The sequence below is a fragment of the Anabrus simplex genome, chromosome 1 (genome assembly GCF_040414725.1).
Source record: "Anabrus simplex isolate iqAnaSimp1 chromosome 1, ASM4041472v1, whole genome shotgun sequence".
Taxonomy (NCBI): domain Eukaryota; kingdom Metazoa; phylum Arthropoda; class Insecta; order Orthoptera; family Tettigoniidae; genus Anabrus; species Anabrus simplex.
The window spans coordinates 526655635-526679795 of NC_090265.1; the positions used below are offsets into that span (position 1 = coordinate 526655635).

General features: G+C 39.3%; 1 protein-coding gene across 1 annotated transcript in view; it reads left to right on the forward strand.

Moving 5' to 3' along the window:
- The window catches only part of Brr2 (U5 small nuclear ribonucleoprotein l(3)72Ab), a 226235-nt gene that overhangs the window by 118682 nt on the left and 83392 nt on the right, over positions 1 to 24161 (forward strand). The window contains exon 16 of the mRNA XM_067135469.2: positions 6187 to 6416. Within this exon, the coding sequence (XP_066991570.1) occupies positions 6187 to 6416 (230 nt within the window). The remainder of the gene's footprint in view (positions 1 to 6186; positions 6417 to 24161) is intronic.

The window sequence follows — 24161 nt, forward strand, 5'->3', positions numbered from 1 at the left end:
CGCGAATATTTCTCAGCTAAAGTAAACTCGTTTCCTCATCCCGAGGTGGTACAGCTCTTTTTAGACACAGCCCCAGTGGAGGGGAGTTACATGTACCGCTTTTACCGCATATCAGCCTTCCTGCCATTCGTAAATCTCTGACAGTACGGTACCAGGAATCAAAGTCAGACCCCCGAAAACAGCAACTAATTGTGCTAACCATTACGCTGGCGGATATTATTTACTACAAAACACAGACATATAACATGACTGATGCATACTTGCAATGCGCGGGTTGGACATGAAGCTAGGCCTATTCATCTATTTGTACGACGTCATCAGAGCTGCAGTAGACATACACTACAGAAGCGGACATTTCTTAACTGCGAAACACAGATGTACCGCATGATTCGACGCGTTTTCATTGTGTAGGTCATACGGATGAAACTATTCACAAATTTGTGCGATGTCATCAGAGCTGGAATAAGACTTGTACCCGCTTCGAAGCGGAATCGTCATCGTTCTCTGACGAATTATGTGGGGGGGTCTTATAGGCGAGATTTATTTTTTCATTTTCTTCGTCTCGAAAAGCCAGAGGGGGTCTAATACACTAGTAAATACGGTATGTTACAGAGTAATTTAAATTCAAATTCATGATAGAACGCGTCTTCCGGAACGTTCAGGGGTAGCTTTCTTTACTTTCACATACTTCGGTGTGTCTACAGCTTGCCTTACAATTGCTAAGTTTGAGTGAAATTGGAATTCTTTTGTATTCAACGTTTTAAGGAATGCCGTAATGTCACGCAGCAGGCAGTATGCGGAAAAAGAGAATCCTCGAACGCTGGCGATGCCGACAGTTGAAGATAAAGCGTGGCTCATATAATCAATTCGTAGGCACCGAATAATATTGTCATTGTTGATTAAAGTGCATTGCTTTCTTTTAATGCCAAGCCCAAACGGTCTTATTGTTTTAAAGGCGAAAGTGTCAGCTGGGAAATCGTACAAGGGTCGGGGGTCATTGTACTATAAGTGTTGCAATGCACACGGAAGCGAGAGAATTCCTGCTCTATCGGTGGAAAAATATCTAATTCCCTCCTTTGGAATTTAGAATTTCCATTCAGAATTCCTCCCCTCGTCATAGGAAGGTTCGATAAGCCACAATGTTTTAAGGGCGTCGGGCACATTCCGTGCATGTACAAGGCATCTAAAAATGCAGACGGTAGAGTAATCCAAAAAATAATGCATTTGTACAGGGGAACCAGCATAATTTATCCTCGTCTTTGCATCGTGTGATTTTTTTTTCTTTCATTGCATGAGGTTATGTTTGGCAGTGATTTATCCAAGTGCATTATTTGAACATTGTAAATGCACCTTGTTGGATACAGTTTGGAAATATTTTTTCCATGGCATTTGAAAGGTTTAAACTGTGAATGAAGGTGATTGCATGCATTAATAGGTCTTGGAGTACTTTGCGACGCGGCAAGTGTTTACATATCTGAAGTACGAGAGAAGTGCCATGGTGGCAAATCGTACAAGGATAGAGTGGCTGTATTGTGTTGTCATGCAGAAGGAAGCGAGAAGTCTTTCCCCCTTCTTCATAGGCAAGTTTGATTAGCCATGATGTTTTAAGGGCATTGGGCACTTTCTGTGCAAGTACAGGGCATCTAAAATCCGTACAGTACAATAATCCTATTAATAAGCACTTTCACATGGGAACCAGCATAGATTTTTCCTCGTCTTTGAATTGTGCTTCTTCTTTTTCTTTCGTTGTGAGAGGTTATGTTTGTTAGTGAGTTATCCAAGTGCATTATTTGAATACCGGTACTCTAAATTCACCTTCTTGGATGCATTTTGGAAATAGTTTTCTTGTCCATGGCATTTGAAAGGTTTAAACTGTGAATCAAGGTTAACTGTATGCAGTAACGGGCCTTAGGATATTTTGTAAGGCAGCAAGGGTTGGCGCTTCTGAATTACAAATTAGCGGTTAATTCGAAATCACATAATTTGAAGTCCGATTTTTGAGTCCCAACGACTTCGAATTAACGAGGTTTTACTGTATTTCCAATCGATTGCCATTTTCATTTTAATAAAATTGAGAAATTGACTGGGGCTTGTGCTCTGTCTACACATGCTTACATGGTAAGTTGCTGCTCTCTATCTGTTTCCTATACGTGTACCTGGTAGCTTTCTTACCTGAACATTTCTCTTTAAATATTCTGAATATCTTGCATAATTTACACACCCAGATTTAAGACCATATTGTTTCCATAACAAAGGTGATTGATTTATGGAAGTAAATCCAATATTTCTCATATTGTGAAGTAAAATTACTCGACTAGACTCTCCTTTATTATCCTTCTTGATCAGTATGGAAAAGATTTAAATCTAAAGTGATGAGCTTAGACATAGGATAAACTTGCAGCTATGGAAAAAACAATTAACTAAAGCATCATCACCCATTATCTACACTCCATTATACATAAATCTTTTGAGTTTCATCCATATAGACTAGAGGGCGAGTAGTGCTGTCTCCAGCTTAAGTAGGTATAAAACAACTCCAGTAAAACCTCATTAGTGTGTTCCGCATTAAGACGTTTCCCCCCTTAGCACGTCATAAATTTAAGTCCCGATTCTCATAGTATTAAATCTACGATATGTAAAAATGCCTCGCTTATCACATCACAAATTTTTGCTATTACCACTTAGTGCGATCACATTTTTCCTACTCCTGAAAATGTTGCAGTATTTATCATCCCTCATGAAAGGAACGTGATTTCCAACTTGGGTAAGAACCCACGCCACAGTTGTGTGATAATGGTAAAAGGCCTGGAATTCCTGAACTTCATAGGATAAGTTGGACCTTCAGGGAGTTAGCCATTAGTCTCAAGAATGCTCAGTTTTGCTTGCTGATTAGCAGCAAGATTGCTGAATAACATAGAGAGCCTGTTTGTGCCTGTATTTCACATTCCATTCAGAAGTTAAAAATTTATTCTGTGTTGAGTGGTACATGAAGGGTACTGTAGCAAATATTTGTTGTGTGATAGCCTACATCTGGATTAGAAACATAATCATGTGAAGTTGACCAGTGTGGTGCATATCTGTCTTGTGATAGCCTAGTTATGGATATGGAAAAATCATGAAATTCCTTGCTAATGAAAACGAAATTAAAATCTGGTGGAAAGTGGACAGGCATCCACATCTTTATGCGTGCAGAAGTGGGGCGAGTGTTGAAACTCACACCTTTGAGTTTCGACTTGATCACTTGATATATAAGTAATAATAATAACAACGTAAACGTTTCAACCTTTTCAATACTAAAATATATTCACAAAATTATAAATTACATAGTACTAGTTTCGACCCATCTAGGGGTCATCATCAGCTGTATTGAAGCAAAGATCACTTTTGGCGAAATCCTAAGAAAATGTTATTTTAAAGAATAACAAGTGAATGTGGTAGATGAAATGAGATGTTATTATGGTAATAGTTAATAATACAAGGAATATACATACTAAGAGGTTTTTAACAAAGAATAAAGTATAACTGGGGTGTTGAGCGAGTCGAAGTTTTGTCGGGTTCAAAATGGCGCCAAAGTAATTCTCTGTCAGATGCACACGGTCTAAGATTGTGACTAGAAAATAATGTTTAATAATCCACTGGTCTGAAATAAAAGACTTTTACTACGTTTGTTTTAGAAAGAGTGTGAGATGCAAATAATTCCTTGGTATTTTTATGGGCCCTCATGAAAATGTTTTCATATTTGTTGTCTGGTGTTTTTCACACCTTTCAGTACACTGTTATTTTATAAGCTCCAGCGGAAAAGGTTTTCATATTTGTTCTCTTGTGTTTTTAACACCTTTTAATACTCTCTTCTCATCTTTAAAAATGGTAGATATACAGTAGTTTTCACTGTACCTGCGGGCATATGATGTAAAATGCCCTAGTATCTGAAAGAATCATATTTAGTGTTTCCGTATCCCTGTAGGATAGTTTTTACTTGTGTATTCAGTTGTATGTTTTCTAACATAACACATTCTTTTTCCTTGTCCCCTGCAGAATTGTCTTAATGAGATTATACTATTAATTTTATATGCAAACCCAAAATGCATGGCAATATCACAAACAGTAAAGAATTTGTGTTTGAAGGTAAATGATACCACAGTAGAACAGGTTAAGACCTTCTTAACAGGAGGTTATAAGCCTGCCTGGTGGCCATGATCTTTAAGGCATCAAAGTCTATATGATCTGACACCATGGTTAGCCAGTTCAAGGCCCTTTAGTGGGGGGGGGGGGGGGGGAGAAAACCATCAGAATGATTGCAGGCAGGGTAGAAGACAAAGTGGTAGACAATATCTGATCTCTAGATCACATGCCAAAAGCCATGATTCAATTCCAAACCTTTCCTCAGCGATTCATATGGAGTGAGGACATATGGCTCTGTTGATTGTGATTCGTCCATCAAATAGGAATGTTAAGCCTTGAGCAGACCCCGTGATGTTATTTGACAAGAGTAGGCTGGGTACCAACACTGAGTTTCACCTTCTCACTACTTCATTGTCATCATCTCACATCCAGATGTGCAGGTCACCCATGGGTGTACTAGGCAAGTCAAATATGCCCTTGGGCACCCTCAGCACTAAAAGCCATATTGCTAAAGAAATATTAAATTAGGCAACAAAATAACAGAGGATGGAAGATGTGCTATGAAATCAAGTACAGAATTACACAATCTAAGATTGCTTTTATGCTGAAGAGCAAATTACTGCGCACAAACAAGCTCAATCTCTTCCTTTGTATGAGTATTCTGCGCACAATTGTCCAGGCAGTTTTGCTGAATGCTTCACAAACCTGGATGATGAACAGCATTGACATCTAATGCTTTTGAAATATGCTGTATCCAGCAAATGATTAAAGTAATCTGGAGGGATTAAAGGGACAAACACTGAAGTTCTATGTCAAGTAAAACAAAATAGATCTTTAGTGAACTTAACACTCCAGTGGTCGCGTGAAGAAAAGTCACGTCAGTGGTCGCGCGGATCACAAATGTGATCCGTACTTTCTTTGTAATATAAGGCTATTCTGTGCTATTTATTCAATAAATATAATTATGCATTGTGAAAATAACTTTATTTTCTGTACAATATAATATAATTATGCATGCATTTACAAACAATCCCTGAAAAATTACCGGACATTGTGATTTGTCTCACTTACTTCCTCCATAAGGTATCTCACTGTCTGGTTCGTTCAGCCATCGATTTATATTCTCATAGTCGTCCATTTTGTATTTATATACCAACAATTCATATAAACTCATAAAAAGGAGTAGATATATGCACATGAACTGAGATTAGACAGCATAATGAGAAAATAAACAAAGTCAAAAGAAGTGACGCTAGTGGTCGCACGGATCACAATTGTGATCCACAAGAATAAATTACTTTATAACGCAACAACCATCAGTCAAGGTTATCATACTACTGCGTTATCAGAGAGAGTATGGGGTGCGAGGAAGGTACACAGATGCTCAAGGTCAACAGTCATACCAAAAACAGGAGGGAAAATTACTAAACGGCTGGATCACTATTGTGATCCACGTGACCACTGGAGTGTTAATACATAGAAGACGTATTACTTGGTGGGCCACTTTTTATGCCATTCACAGGTAATGACAATTGTTAAATTGATGGTAAATGGCCTTGTAGAATACTAAAAATATCAGCCCTCTGACATGTCTTACAAGACATCGATGCAAGCAGCTATTTAGCGGTTAAGGAAGTTACTAGTGATCATGTGATGTGGAAATTCTTTTCGACAACAGACCCGTTTTTAAAAATAAATACTTGATGACGATGACGACGGTGGTGGTGGTGATTCTTTTCCTTATTTCGTGATCTTTAAATTTTATGCATGAGGGAATATGATCACCAGTTAACATGATTTGTCTCTTGTTTATTCCTTTCCAACACAAATAACATACAGTATACAGTATTACTTGAGGGAGGATTCTCAGGAAACATGCATCAACTGCTATCATGATTTAAGAAATTGAATAGGAGAACTGTGCAGTTTCCTCAATATCCTGTACTGTAGTGTATAGAATGTAGTAAATTAATGTAAATATTCATACACTTATATGATTCAAAATATTTTATATCCTAACTAGAGAGAGCTACTCTTTCAATGGAACATGTATTTTATTTCCAGATGCTTGGTCGAGCTGGTCGTCCACAATATGACACGAAGGGTGAAGGTATCCTTATCACTAATCACAGTGAACTGCAGTACTATCTCTCTCTTCTCAATCAACAGTTGCCAATAGAGTCCCAACTTGTCAGCAAACTGCCAGATATGCTAAATGCAGAGATTGTCCTGGGCACCATTCAGAATGTGAGGGATGCTGTTACTTGGCTTGGATACTCCTACCTTTATATCAGGTTCGTTTTCTCAGTTATTCCCTTTTCTGCTTTAGTATATGTTTTGTTTATGGATGGTCAAGTGTTGATTTAGAATACCAACTTTTATAAACCACTCCTACAGTAAAACCTCGTTAATTTGAAGTTTCTGGGATGAAAAAATCGGACTTCGAATTACATGATTTTGAATTAACCACCAGTAACTCATAATTCAGAAATGCCAGTCCTGCCATATCACAAAATATTCTAAGACGCAGGAATGCATGCAGTGACCCTGATTCACGGTTTAAACTTTTCAAATGCCGTAGAAAAAACTGTATTTCTAAAATGTTTCCAACAAGGAGCATTTCTTCACATTGTTCACTCTAATAACTCAGAGAACAATGCCATACACTGGCAAACATAACGTCACACCAGTGGAGGTGGGGGAAAGTTTAAGAGACAGGAGAAAACTATGCACAATGGTTTGAGCAGCAAGTACATCATTTTTAGACAGTATAGTTGTTGCCTGTGCTGTATGTATTGAAGGTGGACCCAAATTATAATAAATGTTATAATAAATGCAGTATAAGTACAGCAATCTAAATCTAAAGCATTTGCACAGGGAGCCAACTACACTGTCCAATTGCAAACACATGGTACAACAAACTTAAAAAACCCTGGCATATATTTAACACAAATATAAAGAATAATAAGTACCTTTGTACAGTATCTGAAAAACATGCAAATTTTAATGGTCCAGTAGTTTTTCTTCTTTTTCTTTTGGTTACTTATTAGGGTTATTGCCCTTTTTTAAATGTATGTGTAAGAGGTTGCTTCAACAAACTCCTCCATATGGTCCATAGCCTTCGTCTGCATCACTTTCACTTATCACAGAAACAATCATGGTTTGAGCAGCAAGTACATCATTTTTAGACAGAATAGTTATTGCCTGTGCTGTATCGTCATCTTATTCTGCAACTGATCCCCCTCTGGCATTATGTGATCACAATTGATCAACATGGTGGGATCCCGCTCCTCAGAAGTAATCTCCACATGGTCAATGGCAATGAATCCACAAAAGTTGATCGACATCAGACTGTTGCTGGAACTCCTCCCATTCATCTTCATCATTGTCTTCCTTCATTTAAGGAACAAAATCCACACTTGACAAAGCTGTTCAAGTTACCAGTTGCTTTATATTTTATGTTTGAGAGATGAAATGATACATTAATCTAGGAGCTGCAAGTAGCTCGTAGTGTTGGCTGGCAGAACAAGACGACACACATTTGAAAAAATTAATTATGTTTGCGCGCAGTGCACTGATCTTACAAGAGAATATTTTTCTGTCTGGGTATGCCATTTTATGCTCAAGACACACAAGCCACACCTCAAAGGGTTTGCCTGTAATCCGGGCATTTTTTTAGATGCCCTGTACCAGCATGGAAAGTGCCTAATGCCCTTAAAACATTGTGGCTCATTGAACTTTCCTTTGATGAGGGGATACACAGTATAAACCTTTCAAATGCCATAAAAAAAACTATTTCTAAAATGTATCCAACAAGGTGCATTTACAGTATTCAAATAACACACTTGGACAACTCACTGACAAACATAACCTCACGCAACGAAAGAGAAAAAAAAAGCACGATTCAAAGACGAGAAGTAATCTATGCTGGCTCCCCTGTGCAAGTCCTTTATTCATTGAATTACTGTACTGTATGCATTTTAGATGTCCTTTACTTGCACGGAAAGTACGTATCCTATGTCATCAAAACATCGTGGCTTATCAAACTTTTCTATGACGAGAAAGTCTCTCGCTTCAGTCTACATTACAAGTTTACAACACAATACAGTGACTCTATCCTTGTGTACGATTTCCCGCTATAGTACTTCTCTCGAGATTCTTCTCGTAATTGCCGTGTTGCAAATTATTCTAAGACCCATTAATGCTCTCGCTTCCATGTGTGTTGTAACATGGTACAATGACCCCCACCCTTGTACGATTTCCCAGCTGGCAATCTCTTCTTTAAAATCAAGTCCGTTTGGGCTCGGCATTAAAAAAATGCAGTTTCATTGGCATTTACAATATCGTTTGGTGCGTGTGAACTGATTATATGCACGCTTTTCCGCCAACTGCCAGCATTGTCATTGTTCGCGGATTCCACTTCTCCGCACACTTCCTGCTACGTGATATTGTGGCATTCCTTAAAACACTGAATACAAAAGAATTACGATTTTACTCAAACTTAGCAAATATGAAGCACATTGTAGACGCACCAAAGTGAGTGAAAGTATGGAAAACTACCCCCAGCAGGTTCCGGAAGACGCATTCTATCATGACCCGGATAAATTTTGAATTTAAATTACTCTAAAAAATACTAACTTTTTAAAATGTTGAGACAGTTTTGAATTAAAAGTCTCAATTTTGGTAATGGGGACCGACACTGTTCTTCGAATTACGAATTATTCGTATTTCAAATTAAACCGTTTAAGTAACATGCAAAACCGTACCTCATGTTTCTGGGAACGGGAGCTGCTTCGAATTACGTGGGATTTTTAATGAACCAGTTTTGAATTATCGAGGTTCTACTGTACCTGCTGTTTACATTCACCACGCAGCATCAACAAGAGGTCTTCTTGTCCCCATTCATACCAAGCACCATCAAACCACATTCGATAAATGTTTCATAGTTAAAGTCCTTATACATTTATATTGAAGATTGTGATCAAATACCAGATAGAGAATTTTAGTTTTGTATGTTCATAGTTGATGTTGATAATGACAAAACAGTTGACTCTAGATTATTGTATGTTTACAAGAAGTAATAAACCACAATCTGTTAGATTTTGTAACAAGCACACCTTTCACTTAACACCTGTAAAACATAACATGGTGCTGAAAATATGGGAATACAGGAGAAGATAACATACAAGAATTGTTAATCTTGTGGAAGATGTAATATGAAAGGTGTTGATTGAAAGACTTGTGAAACTGAACTTATCGGTCCGTCCATCAACCTACGTTTCACCGCGACAAGCGATAGATAAGTACCTACATAGCACTAATACTATTTTAAATGTTGTTAGAGCTCTAAAAATTTGCTTTTTATTAACGGTTGAGTGCTCCTTGATTTTTAATCATCTTAAGTTCTTATATATGAGTGCAATGTATTTTAGCTGCCATGTTGTTGTCATCATATAACCTGCAAAGAGGACATAATCTCTAGGAGCTTCTAACAACAACAGGGTGACAACTCGCGCTATCTCTTGATGGCATGGTGTGTCAAATAGCGCTATCTCTTGAGCATTGGTGTAACTACAAAACAAAACATTCAGACAGCTAGGCCACGAGGAAATTCAGGGAACATTATTTCACTAACAAGAAAGAATGTCTAAGCCCTTGCTTGACTAGAAGCTAAAAAAGGAAACGCACTACTCAGCATTCAAATATTACGGGCCGATTGCAGAAACGATGACTAGTTTTAAGCCTTAGACATTGTCTTCCTAAACAACGTCTAACTCAGGTATGATCTTCCATTGCATAAACAATGTTCAGTCGATGTTTAACTAGACATCGCTTAAAGTTTCAATTTTGGTTTGAAAATGAAGACAGAAATATCTTTCGTGCAACTCTTTGCTTGTCGCAACCAATGAAATTCGGCGGTGCGCTCGCCGAACGCCAGTCAGCTGTTTGTCTTCATACGCATTACTCAATTATGGCTGAACATGACTTGCCCATAGATAAGAGTATCATTTTCGATGGAAATTAAATTTCATAATATTATCGACACTAAAGCGATACTCCACCATACGGGATAGCTTTCATTATAACATTGTTACAGTGAGTGTAATCTACTCATAAATATGGTAGCTTTGACGCAGGGAAGATGAAGCAATACTAATGTGTAACAGAGTGTGTTGTATGGGCCATATGGATGTAGCTTCCATTCTGGAGATCGTAGGTTCGAAACACATCATCGGCAGCCCTGAAGATTGTTTTCCGTAGTGTACCTATTTTTACACCGGGCAATTACTAGGGCTCTTATTATGGCCATGGCTCTTCTTCCCCAGCCCTCTTTATACAATAATCACCACCCTTTGCCTTTTCCTATCTGATAGTTGCCGAAAACTTATACAATTATATATATATAAAAACCTCATACAACCTACTTTTTAGTTTTCACTATTATGTGTGTTTACCTGGCAGTAAATATAATTGAATCCTTTCCAGGTTGATGTATGTGAAAACCCTCTGACAATCAGGAATGTAATTCTGATATGTATGTAGTTGAATTAACCTGTAATTCTATGGAAATTACCCCATGTATATAATAAAATATATCGGTTGCCAAGAATTGTATTCAAGTTGACAGTTACCGGACTGTCACTTTGTCAGTCTCAAGAAACAAGTCTATCGAAAAGCGAAACCTTATTTTAAGATGTATCTCCCCGTGCGTGTCAAACGAATTGCTGCGATTTAGCAGCGGGCGACCCACAGAGAGGCTGTCGGACTAACCTTTCTTCCCAGTATCATCTCAACGTGATAATACAAATTACATATTTCATGATACATAACCTCTGATTGTGATTCACTCCTCTCATTTGAGGTTAAACAGTGCTCTTGGCAGTGTTTAAACATGACCTGTTGAACAATGGTTTTAGACAGTGTCTAAGTGATAAATAACATCTCTGCAATGCGGCAGCCGTACTTAGGCATTGTTTAACCGTAGACATCGTCTAAATACTGTTTCTACAATCGGCCCTGCATGTTTCACCAAACAGTTAAATAATTTCAGGGATACTGCGACACTGGACGATATAGAACACTGCATTCGACAGTTTTCAGAGTTTAATTGTTCTAGATCATGCCTTACTTGATCTGATTGAGAATGACAACTATGACGAGGATGTACAAGTCTGTAAAAATTATATAGACATTGCTAAGCGTGCAGTGCAGAACTTATAACGACAAAGAATTTGCAGGACGCACATGCCTGCTCAGTTACTACATCACCCGTAGCTACACCGGAAGTTAAGCTTCCTACTATTAGAACAGAGACTTTCTCAGGAGACATAGAATCATGGCCACGGGTTCTGGGAGCAATTTAAAGCTTCATTGGACAAGAACTAAGCGGTATCGGTGATAAACAAGCATGTATTCCTTTGAGGATACTTCGATGGTGAACCCAAACATCTGGTGGATGGAATATCAGTAATGGCCGATACTTATTAACAGGTGAATAAGATTCTGAAGTCCCGTTATGGGGATAAAAATAGAATTATTCAATCCCATCTACAACCTGCACGTTCTGACAGTCCTGAGATTCTCAATGCCACGTATATCGAATGCCACCGACAGATTTAAGTGCTGACAGCACTAGGTGAAGATATCAACGTCTATGTAAAACTGATACAGTTTATGAATGAAGAGGTGGAGTGTGCCTTGACTATGCAGAAGATACAATGCGACTGGCCAGTATTGACTACTTATACTACAATGGCAGCGGCTCTCCACGTTAACACCAGACCTAAGAAACCAAAGAGAAAGAATATCAAACACGTCACAGAACCGTATTGCGTTTTCAATGAGAATCGAGGTCACTGGGGTCAAGATTGTCAAACAATAACAAACCACTTGGAGAGAACTGAAAAACTGAAGAAAGCGAACATGTGTTTCCTTTGTCTTAAACAAGGCCTTCACTCTAAAGACTGTGTGAAGAAGATTAAGGTATCCTGCTCCAAATGCAAGAAGAGACACCACGTGTCAGTTTGTGGAGGAGGGCCGGGCTGTGTGGCTCAGACGGTTAAGGCGCTGGCCCTCTGACCCCAACTTGGCAGGTTCGATCCTGGCTCAGTCCGGTGGTATTTGAAGGTGCTCAAATACGTCAGCCTCGTGTCAGTAGATTTACTGGCACGTAAAAGAACTCCTGCGGGACTAAATTCCAGTACCTCGGCGTCTCCGAAATCCGTAAAAGAGTAGTTAGTGGAACGTAAAACAAATAACATTATTATTAGTTTGTGGAGGAGATCAGCAAGAAGTTGTAGCGGTGGGCAAGATTGATGTAAACACACTCAGGTAAAGACATCATCAAACTGCTCAGGTTTGTATAACTGCCCGACTGGAATGACCAAACTTACACGATGTATTTTAGATGCTGGAAGTCAGTCCAGTTTCATCAGAACAAGCCTTGTGGATCAGCTCAAGCTTAATGTTCTCGAAAAAGGAAACTATCTGTTACGGCAGTTGAGTTTATATACACATGGCTACGACAAGCAGGGTTGTCCAGTTTAACATCAGTGGCATGTGGACGAAAACTAATGTAATGATAACAGCTTTTGAGAGCGAAAACAAGTATTCCCTGCATCCTGCCGTTCCACACGATGTCTATACATTATTGTGCGCCCGAATTTTGCAGTTAGCAGACACCAAGGACGATGAGTGACCTTCCTATTGAATTTCTCATAGGTGGTGATTATTATTGGATGGTGATCCAAGATAGCCAACCAATACGCTTTTCCCTTAGAGGAAACAACTCAAGAATCACAGTCCATCTTGTCGCTTTAAATTACATTCACGCAAGTCAAGAATTTGAGCCTAATGATGACACCATGTGACAATTCTGGGATTTAGAGACCATGAGAATAAGAAAGCAGCAAGATAAAACACTTTCTAGGAAGGACGCTCCCATTCTTCAACAGTTTCACAATTCGTTTCATATGGAAGAAGGGCCGAGAGTAGTTTCTCTACCCAGAAAAGGGGAAGTTATCTTGCCATCAAACCGCATCATTGCCAAGAACCGCTTTAGATCACTTGAAAGGAAACTTCATGACAATGCTGAGTTTTGAAAATGTACTATTCACAAATGACTTGACTGTATTGAGAAGGGAGATGTTGAAATGACTGCTGCAGAAGATAATCTAAGCAATGTTTTCTATTTGCTACACCGTGCCGTCAAGAAAGAGAGGAATGGAGCAATCAGATGTACAATTATTTTTGATGCTTCATCACACGAGAGAGACTCGCCATCCCTTAACGACATTCTGGAAGCAGGACCAAACCTCCGTCCCGAAATTCTGTCAATGCTAATATGCTTTCATACATATCAAAAAGCAATAGTTGGAGATGGAACCCAAGCCTTTTTGCAACTGTACTTAGATGAGAAAGACAAAGACTTAACAAGATTTTTTTCTGGTATCACGTCCAGAAGAGGGAAGATGGTAACTGGCAAATAGCAGATTAAATTGTCACGTACAGGTTCACGCATCTGCCGTTTGGTCTCGTGTGCAATTCTTTCCTTCTATCTGCCACTCTACAGAACTGACTTCAAGGTGCAGTAACACATTCTCCACAACAGCATAACTCTTAGGTCAAAGCATATTTATATGACTTTATTACTGGTGCTAACAACAACAATGGGGGCATAAGCTTATATTACGAAGTAAACTCTATGCTCAGACAGATACGACTACCAAAGGATAAATGGGCAACGAACTCTGAAACACTTAAAAGTGTATGGCAGTCTGAGACACGAGATATCAAACAAGAAACGGGAGTATTAGGTATTGGGTGGAATACAGAATTGGACTGTCTGTTTTTCGATCACCGGGAAATTACTGGAAAACTAGCTCGCATTCCTGCTACGAGACGTCGGCTCTTACAAGGAACAGCAAGATTTTACAATCCTTTTGGTTTATTCTCGCACGTCTCAATTGTTGGAAACTTAATTTTCCAAGATACTTGGTGTCGAGGCATAGAGTGGGATGAGATTCTTCCCCAGGATATAGCCTTAAAATGGCAACTGTAGATCTTAAGCATCAACCAGCTATCACTTATAAACGTCCCGGGATGGATTGGAATGTGTAAACAGATTTCAAACGCTGTGCATATCCATGTGTTCTGTGACGCTTCTGAGAGAGCATATGGAGCCGCATTGTACACTAGAACGATAACAGACGATAATAACTTCATACTTTTGGGCTGCAGTGAAAGCAGATTGTCTCCAGTCAAAAGGATTACACTCCCATGACTAGAACTTCTGGCCACTGTGATAGATTCCCACCTCTTGAAATATTTCTGCCAGTCAACAAGATTTGACAGCATGCGAGCTACACTATGGACCGACTCTGTGGTTGCCCTCAGCTGGATACGGAGTGACCCAAATCGCTGGAAGACATTCGTATATAACCGCTTGACAGAAATTCAAGATTATCTGTTGCCGGTTCAGTTTCAATATTGTCCTAGTGAAGACAACCCTGCAGACCTTTTGATGCGTGGAATGTTAGCGACAGATCTAAATTCATCTTCATCATGGTGAATGGATCACAATGGCTTGCCAAGACTCCCACTTCTTGGCCACGAGAAATCTCACGTTAGGAAGTATCACCAGAATTCAAGAAGGCAACCCCTCAAGTCCTTGTAATCATTGCCAGTGAATCACTGATAGATATGTCCAACTCATTGGCTGAATGGTCAGCGTACTGGCCTTCGGTTCAGAGGGTCCCGGGTTCGATTCCCGGCCGGGTCGGGGATTTTAATCTTCATTGGTTAATTCCAGTGGCCCGGTGGCTGGGTGTTTGTGCTGTCCCCAACATCCCTGCAACTCACACACCACACATAACACTATCCTCCACCACAATAACACGCAGTTACCTACACATGGCAGATGCCGCCCACCCTCTTCAGAGGGTCTGCCTTACAAGGGCTGCACTCGGCTAGAAATAGCCACACGAAATTATTACTATTGATAGGTATTTTATGATACAGTTCATGTTGGAAGCTAATACATATCACCTGTTGGCAGGTGACACGGAGAAGGGTGCAGTATCCAAAGCATTTGACAACCACAAAAGTAGAAGCTGCAAGGCTCTACTGGATACCCACCGAGTTCAGGAGGAATGTTTTTGTATGGAGTTTGCTGCCCTAACACAAAACGAACCAGTACCGGCTACATCCAAGATTGCACGATTCCATCCACTCCTAGAAGACAACCTGATTCGACTTAGTGGTAGGCTCCAGTTTGCAGATCTTTCCGAGAATGAGCGAAACCTCCTACTTCTTGATGGCTCTCATCATTTCACTAAATTATTGATAAAAGGAACACACGTAAGACTTCATCACATGGGAGTTCTTGTTGTGTTATTGGAATTGCGTCGTGAATTCTGGATTTTGAAGGCTGGGCAAGTAATCAAGAAGGTCATTTACTCATGCCTTCCCTGCAAGATAATACATGCCAAGAGATGTGAACAGATAGAAGCTCCCTTGCCAATGGACTGTGTTAAGTTTCAACGGCCATTCACCGTTGGTGGTGTAGATTTTGCAGGCCCGTTGTTCGTGAAGGTTGGAGCTGCAGAGAAGAGGTGCTACATCATGTTGATTACCTGCGCAGTGATGAGAGCCATTCATCTTGAGCTTACAACTGATGTGTTAAATGATAAATTCCTACATGCCTTTCAGTGCTTCGTAGGAAGACATGGACTTCCGAACACCACATATTCAGATCTGGTGATGGTATTCCTTGATTTAGAGGAGGCATACGATAGTGTTAATAGAGAAAAGGTGTGGGAAATCCTGGAAAGGAAAGGATATAGAAGGCAATCAAGGGAACTAGTGAAAGCAGTTTATAAGAATTGTTCAAGTTGTGTCCAGACTCCAGTGGGGAAAACAGATTGGTTAGAAAACAAACTGGACTATGATAGGGAAGTGTATTGTCACCACTTATGTTTGTAATGGTTATGGATAAAATTCTAAAGGAAACAAGGGCAAGATGTAGAGGGATATGAAAATATTTTTATTTGCAGTTAACATAGTGATCGGGGGAGTCAGCAATACTGATGTGCAAATCCAGCTAGAGGCTTTAAATGATAATATTGAAAAATATGGTATGAAAATCATTATGGAGAAGAGCAAAACAGTGCTGATAAGAGAAGAAAGAGAAGGAAAAGGAATCATTAGTATCAGGGGACAAAACCTTGAGGTGGTTGTATACTTCAGATATTTGGAAAGTGAAATAATGCAAGAGGTGGGGTTGGATAGGGGATTGCCAGAATGGTACAAGCAGGAAATACGTTCTACATGAGTGTAAGGAACCTGGTGTGGAACAGAGAAGTTGCTATGAAGTGTAAAGAGATAATGTACAAGATGTACTATTCCTCTACAGTAATGTATGCATCAGAGACTTGGATTTTGACAGCAAGAAATGAGGGTAAAATTCAGGCCAGTGAGATGAAGCTCCTAAGAAGTATGGTAGGGAAGACAAGGAGGGACTGAGTAAGAAATCTTGAGGTCAGAGATAGGGGTAGAAAAACTGAGTGATTGGATGGAGAAGAATAAATTGAGATGACAGAGGATACCAAAAAGTGTTGGCGGCTAAGATAGAGGGGAAAGAGGAAAGCGCAGAGCAAGATCGACTCGGTAAAGAACAGTATAAGAAAAAGAAGACTGGACTGGAAAACAATTATTAAAGAAGAGTGATGGAAGGAGAGGTAACTTTAGAGAAGTATCAACAACACCCCGACCTGGGTAAAAGAACTGGTTACAGTTCAGTAATACTACTGCTTCAGCCAATATTTTTGAAGTTTGACTTTAATTGCTTGTAAAATCATTATCATCCTATCAATTATTAGACCTAGTGACCTGTTACCATCCTAAAAGAAAATAACAAACATAAATTCTATTTACAATAGGAACTCGATTGAAAACCTACAACCTGTTTTCCAGTCAGTGACCGGGTCAGGGATGTAATGAATGAAGCATATATAGGCTGTTAGTACGATGGGGTCGCCACTCCCAAAGTGATTTATTAATGAATGATAGATGCTATGAAATGATAGTGGAGAGTGTTGCTGGAATGAAAGATGACAGGGAAAATCGGAGTACCCGGAGAAAAACCTGTCCCACCTCCGCTTTGTCCAGCACAAATCTCACATGGAGTGACCGGGATTTGAACCATAGTATCCAGCGGTGAGAGGCCGACGCGCTGCTGTCTGAGCCACGGAGGCCTTCAGGAAATGAATTATCTGGACTAATTCGTGCTAGGTGAAGTCCGGATAAGCAAGAGTCCAGATGATCATATACAAAATTTTATTGAAATAAAATAAACCTACAATAGTACTACATTTATCTCACATAATTAATTACTATTTTTAAGAAAAATGCAAGCAAAAAAAAAAGTTGCAAAATCATTCACGGAATTCAGATATGCTATTTACGGTTTATTTGCATTTAAAAGATACATCTACTATACTATACACGCACATTCACAGTTATCGTTTGGCATAAAATTACGGCATATTTTTCTGAATAGTCAAATAGTGTAGGGCCTTCATCAGGCAAGTAAAACATATGGGTTTGAACTACGGACACTGGAAAATATTCTTCCCGTTACGAGCTGTTAATATGATGTGAAGCGAAATATATATGAATTAACTAATGTAGGATAAGTAATAATGACATACTGGCAAAAGAGAAAAATCGTAGCGTCACCTTTTATAGGTTACCATCTTCAATGTTGCTACTGGCACTGCAGGAAGAATTGTTGCTGCTATCACTGCTCTCATCTCTCAATAAGACCTCATGTTTAGTCCCATCAAATATTCAGGATTCCCATTTTCTTGAAGCTCTTTTCAATTACCTTTGAAGAAATCATGTCCCAAGCATGCAATATCCACTCACAAAGGATTTCCACCAGTGGTTTCCGAATCTTGCCTGTTGGAGTAAGTTTGCGTACACTTCCCGCCATCCAGCACTGATAGCGTTTTTTTGCACATTGAAGTACCGATGTCAGTCCACCAGGAATCACTGCCAAATATGTTTTTATAGTTTCCAATGATTTCTTAGTGTCCTCCTTCAAGTGGCCATGAAAACTGTCCAACCTTCCGTATCCAATCTTGTACGAGTGGTGTGTCCATTCACCCTTCGTCTTGGATACAGTCGTGGATCCCTCATGGAAATTTTACTTCAGACATTGTTTTCCTTTTCAGAGCAACGTAAAATGCAAGTCTTTGTTTCTTGCTTCCAGTAGTGCGTATGATAACACTGAATGTCCCTTTCTTATTGATCAACTTTACGGCATATCAAAGCTAATTGGTGTCTGATCTGTGTTTCCTATTTGGGAAAACAAATATTTTTTCACCTTCTGCTTTCCAATCACAAAGTGATGAATATCAATTACATTTTGGTTGAAATCATTCAGTATTCTCTGGCATAATGATGCCCTTTGAAGAGAAAGTCCATTTCCTCCTCTACTTGTGGAAACTTGAGACTTGTTGGTCACTTGAAGTGCAGTTTTCTGTTTCCACTTCTAGTGCATGTTGCACTTGGTCACTGAATATTTGTGGCCTGCTGCCTTGTTCCTGTGTGTTTCAGCTTGACTGATCACTGCAAGATTATATGACACATTATTACTTGAATACTTGTACATTGTGGATTAACAGACAATTTTTAGATCACAAAATGTGTGTACCTGAAACACTAAAAAAATACCTCCGTACAAGACTGGAACAGAGCATCGCTAGTCAGGTCTGCGCTGATTCACTCACCGAACGAAAGTTGCGCAGTATGTAGAATGCCAGGTTTCACACTAGGAAGGCTGTTACTTGACGTCTTGATCTCTTTATTTCGAAACACTTCCAGAACAGTGCAATAAATCGTCAAGAAAGTGGGTGCATCAAATATGCAAACATTTCTTTTTCCCCACTATGAACCAAAAAAATAGAGATGCGTAAACTATGCTGGGGCATTAATTATGCAAGAAAATACGGTACACGAAGAGTAATAAATACATACTGTACAGTGTATAAAGCATTTATGAACAATTGTGAATACTCAAAGCTTATATAACATATCAATGTAGTAAAAGGAAGGGATCTTCACGTCTGGATAAGGTCCAGATAATAAATTTCTACTGTATTATGAATTCAGAAAAGAAGAGAAAAGCAGAGAACAGCAACCATGTATCAAATCTAAGCTATTTCATTAATCAGTACAAAACTCATTAAGTAATTACATACATAATCATTATAGACTGTTATGCCTTTCAGCGTTCAGTTCGCAAGCCACTGTGAATGTACTAAACGTCGTCACAATTCTCTATTTGCAACTAGTGCTGTGCCCTCATTTAGTTCTATACCTCTTAAATTTAAATCGTTAGAAACTGAATCTAAACATCGTCGTCTTGGTCTACCTCTACTTCTCTTACCCTCCATAACAGAGTCCATTATTCTCCTAGGTAACCTATCCTCCTCCATTCACCGCACATGACCCCACCACCGAAGCCGGTTTATGCGTACAGCTTCATCCATCGAGTTCATTCATAAACGAGCCTTTATCTCCTTGTTCCGAGTACCCTCCTGCAATTGTTCCCTCCTGTTTGTACCAGCCATCATTCTCACTACTTTCATGTCTGTTACTTCTAACTTATGAATAAGATATCCCGAGTCCACCCAGCTTTTGCTCCTGTAAAGCAAAGTTGGTCCTGAAAACAGACCGATGTAAAGACAGTTTCGTCTGGGAGCCAACTTCCTTCTTACAGAATACTGTTGATCGCAACTGCGAGCTCACTGCATTAGCTTTACTACACCTTGATTCAATCTCACTTACTATATTACCATCCTGGGAAAACACACAACCTAAATAATTGAAATTATCGCTCGACCTGTTCTAGTTTTGTATCACCAATCTGACATTCAATTCTGTTGAATTTCTTACCCACTGACATCAATTTAGTCTTCAAAAGGCTAATTTTCATACCATACTCATTGCACCTATTTTCAAGTTCCAAAATATTAGACTGCAGGCTTTCGGCTCAATCTGCCATTAAGACCAAGCCATCAGCATAGGCCAGACTGCTTACTACATTTCCACCTAACTGAATCCCTCCCTGCCATTTTATACCTTTCAGCAAATGATCCATGTAAACTACGAACAGCAAAGGTGAAAGATTACAGCCTTGCCTAACCCCTGCAAGTACCCTGAACCAAGAACTCGTTCTGCCATCAATTCTCACTGAAGCCCAATTGTCAACATAAATGCCTTTGATTGATTTTAATAATCTACCTTTAATTCCATAGTCCCCCAGTATGGCGAACATCTTTTCCCTTGGTACCCTGTCATATGCCTTCTCTAGATCTACAAAACATAAATACAACGGCCTATTCCTCTCGTAGCATTTTTCAATTACCTGGCGCATACTGAAGATCTGATCCTGACAGCTCCTCTGTGGTCTGAAACCACACTGGTTTTCATCCAACTTCCTCTCAACGACTGATCGCACCCTCCCTTCCGAGATGCCAGTGAATACTTGGCCTGGTACAGTAATTAATGAGATACCTCGATAGTTGTTGCAATCCTTCCTGTTCCCTTGCTTATAGATAGGTGCAATTACTGTTTTTGTCCAATCTGAACCTACCTTACCAACACTCAATGCTAATTTTACTACTCTATGAAGCCATTTCATTCCTGCCTTCCCACTATACTTCACCATTTCAGGTCTAATTTCATCTGTTCCTGTTGCTTTATGACAATGGAGTTTATTTACCATCCTTTCCACTTCCTCAAGCGTAATTTCACCAACATCATTTTCCTCCTCCCCATGAGCTTGGCTGTTTGCAACACCACCAGGAAGGTTTCCTTTTACATTGAGATGATGTTCAAAATATTCCCTCCACCTCTCCCGTGATTCCCTGGGGTCTATTATGAGTTCACCTGAATTACTCAAAACACTGTTCATTTCCTTTTTCCCTCCCTTCCTAAGATTCTTTATTACTGTCCAGAAAGGTTTCCCTGCTGCTTGACCTAGCCTTTCCAGGTTATTACCAAAATCTTCCCATGACTTCTTTTTGGATTCAACAACTATTTGTTTCGCTCTGTTTCTTTCATCTACGTACAAATAACTGTCTGCCTTGGCCCTTGTTTGGAGCCATTTCTGATAAGCCTTCTTTTTACGTTTACAGGCTGCTCTCACTTCATCATTCCACCAAGATATTTGCCCTTTCCCATCTTTACACACAGTTGTTCCTAGGCATTCCCTTGCTGTTTCTACTACAACATCCCTGTATGCCACCCATTCTCTTTCTATATCCTGAACCTGCTTACTGTCTACTTTTCGAAACTTCTCACTAATCATATCCATGTACATCTGTCTAATTTCCTCGTCCTGGAGATTTTCTACCCTTATTCTTTTGCAGACAAATTTCACTTTCTAGGTCTGAATCATTGAAAAATCCCCGGAAAACTTGTACATTCCTAACAGATTTCCTGAATTCGAAGTCGGTTAAGATATAGTCTGTTTTGGATCTGGTACCCCTAGCTTCCCCTGTGTAGTGGTGAATAGCCTTATGTTTGATGAATGTATGGGTATAGTGCGCATTGGTATCACCTAAATATCACTATAAAATTTGTCACAAATGGAACATAATAATTACTTTTACACATATCAAGTGAAAAATCCCTGGCAAATTAAGAAATATATGTTTTTTGGAGAATATTAATACGTACTTTACTACTTTACAAGTACATTTGGTGTTGCGCTCACAGTGACACACGTATGTCTTTTGTCTTACACTTTGAACAATTTCGTGTGTGATATCTGTGTTCACTGAAGTTCTTTGCTTTCGTTTCATTCTTCACTTGTCAATGACATCATTTCATGAATTGTATCGCGATATGCAATATTTAATAGGCGACAAAATGATATGGCCAATGTACATAAGAAAAATTCAGTGGACTAGTGATTTCGTTCGAACAGAAATAAAAATATTTATTAGTCCAGGGATCATGCTATTTTTCTTTTGACCTCCATTTTGCTGTTTGTACTGGCCAAAGATAATGAGAATCTACAGACATAGCACTCCCATTCCACGATGCTAGCCCTGGACCTGAATAAAGTAACAAAAGACGGCACCAGCAGCGAATGGACAAAGATAATGAGAATCCACAGACATAGCCCTCCCATTCCACGGTGCTAGCCCTGGACCTGAAGAAAGTAACAAAAGACGGCACCAGCAGCGTAGTACGACATAAACCAGTCCTGTCTACAAGCCTTAAATATGTTTTCATATTTCTCAAATAACGACGGTATTTCTTAATTTGCCAGGGATTTTTCACTTGATATGTGTAAAAGCAATTATTATGTTCCATTTGTGACAAATTTTATAGTGATATTTGGGTGATACCTTTGCGCATCATACCCTGAATGTATTCGTAACTGCTAAACCCATACTAGCACAAGTCCAGCAAACGCTTCCCATTCCCATTAGCTTCCATATTTTCCCCACATTTACCAATCACCCTTTCGTATCCTTCAGTTCTATTCCCAACTCTCGCATTGAAATCGCCCATTAGCACTATTCTATCCTTGCTGGTGACCCTGACCATGATGTCACTCAATGCTTCATAAAACTTGTCAACTTTATCCTCATCTGCACCCTCACATGGTGAATACACGGAGATAATTCTAGTCCTAATTCCTCCAGCAGCCAAATCTGCCCACATCATTCGCTCATTTATGTGCCTAACAGAAATTATGTTGAGTTCAATGGTATTCCTGTTAAATAGCCCTACCCCAGACTCTGCCCTTCCCTTTCTAACACCCATCAAGTACACTTTATAATCTCCTATCTCTTCCTTGTTATCTCCCCTTACCCGAATATCTCTTACTCCTAGCACATCCAGATGCATCCTCTTTGCTGACTCAGCCAGTTCTACTTTGTTTCTTCCATAAGCCCCATTAATATTGATAGCTCCCCATCGAATTCCATTTCGTTCGCAAAGTTATTTCCAAGGAGTCCCTCGCCTGTCAAATGGGAGTGGGACTCCGTTACTCCCATAGGTCCGAGGCTTGCTTAAAATGTTCTGAGCTCAGTAAATTCATGAAGCAGGCTTCTACCCTACTTGCACGTAGTCCAAGTGAGGATCTCATCTCTAACGGGTTATATAGACCACCGGTGAATTGTATAGTCCTAGCCGCCTGAGCACAAGGAGGGCCATGACTCAGAATATGTCCGAGATGCCCACTCCCGTTCCATAGCAACTGGTATCCCGACTCTCATGACCACTTACTAGGCCACTCAACCGTTACCCATGGTTCACGAACTAGAACGTGACTACAGTAACGCACACCATGAACCGATTATGTAATTGAATATTTAAAATTTAAATTTCATATAGATTTCATGTTATTTGGAAATGATACAATCACTGTGTAGGAAAACAATAGTGCTTGTTAATTGCTGTTTGCTTTTGGGTTTTCTGTGAGGGCTGTAACCGTACAAAAAAAGAAAATCTTGACTATTTAATATAAGAGTTTATATTGATGAACATCGAAAATTGTTACAATTTTGGTATTTAATGTATTGTGTGTGTGTGTAGATTAAAAGCTATTTCCCTTTAAATGAAATTTGAATTATATACTTAATAAGTATTTTTAGTATTGCTATTTTTTTATTATATATATATTTAAATTGGAATGAAGAAAAGATCAAGCGAATAATCCAGATATCATCAGACTGACCCACCCCTGTTGATGTTTCTTCATGCCATTTAATTTTAATGATTCGTTGCCGTGGCACTTTAACGTTATCTCTATTTTTATTTTATTTTAAATTGCCAGTATTTAAGTACCCTTTACAAGACTTTAATTCTACTGACCATGTTTCAGTGGTGTGCCCCTTGTGAATATACTTTCTGCTTAAGCATAGATGCAGAATATAGAAACTCATTTAAATGTCTCTCTCTGGTCTAGATGTGAATAACACTTTGTTCTACCCAATGATTATCATCAGTCGTCT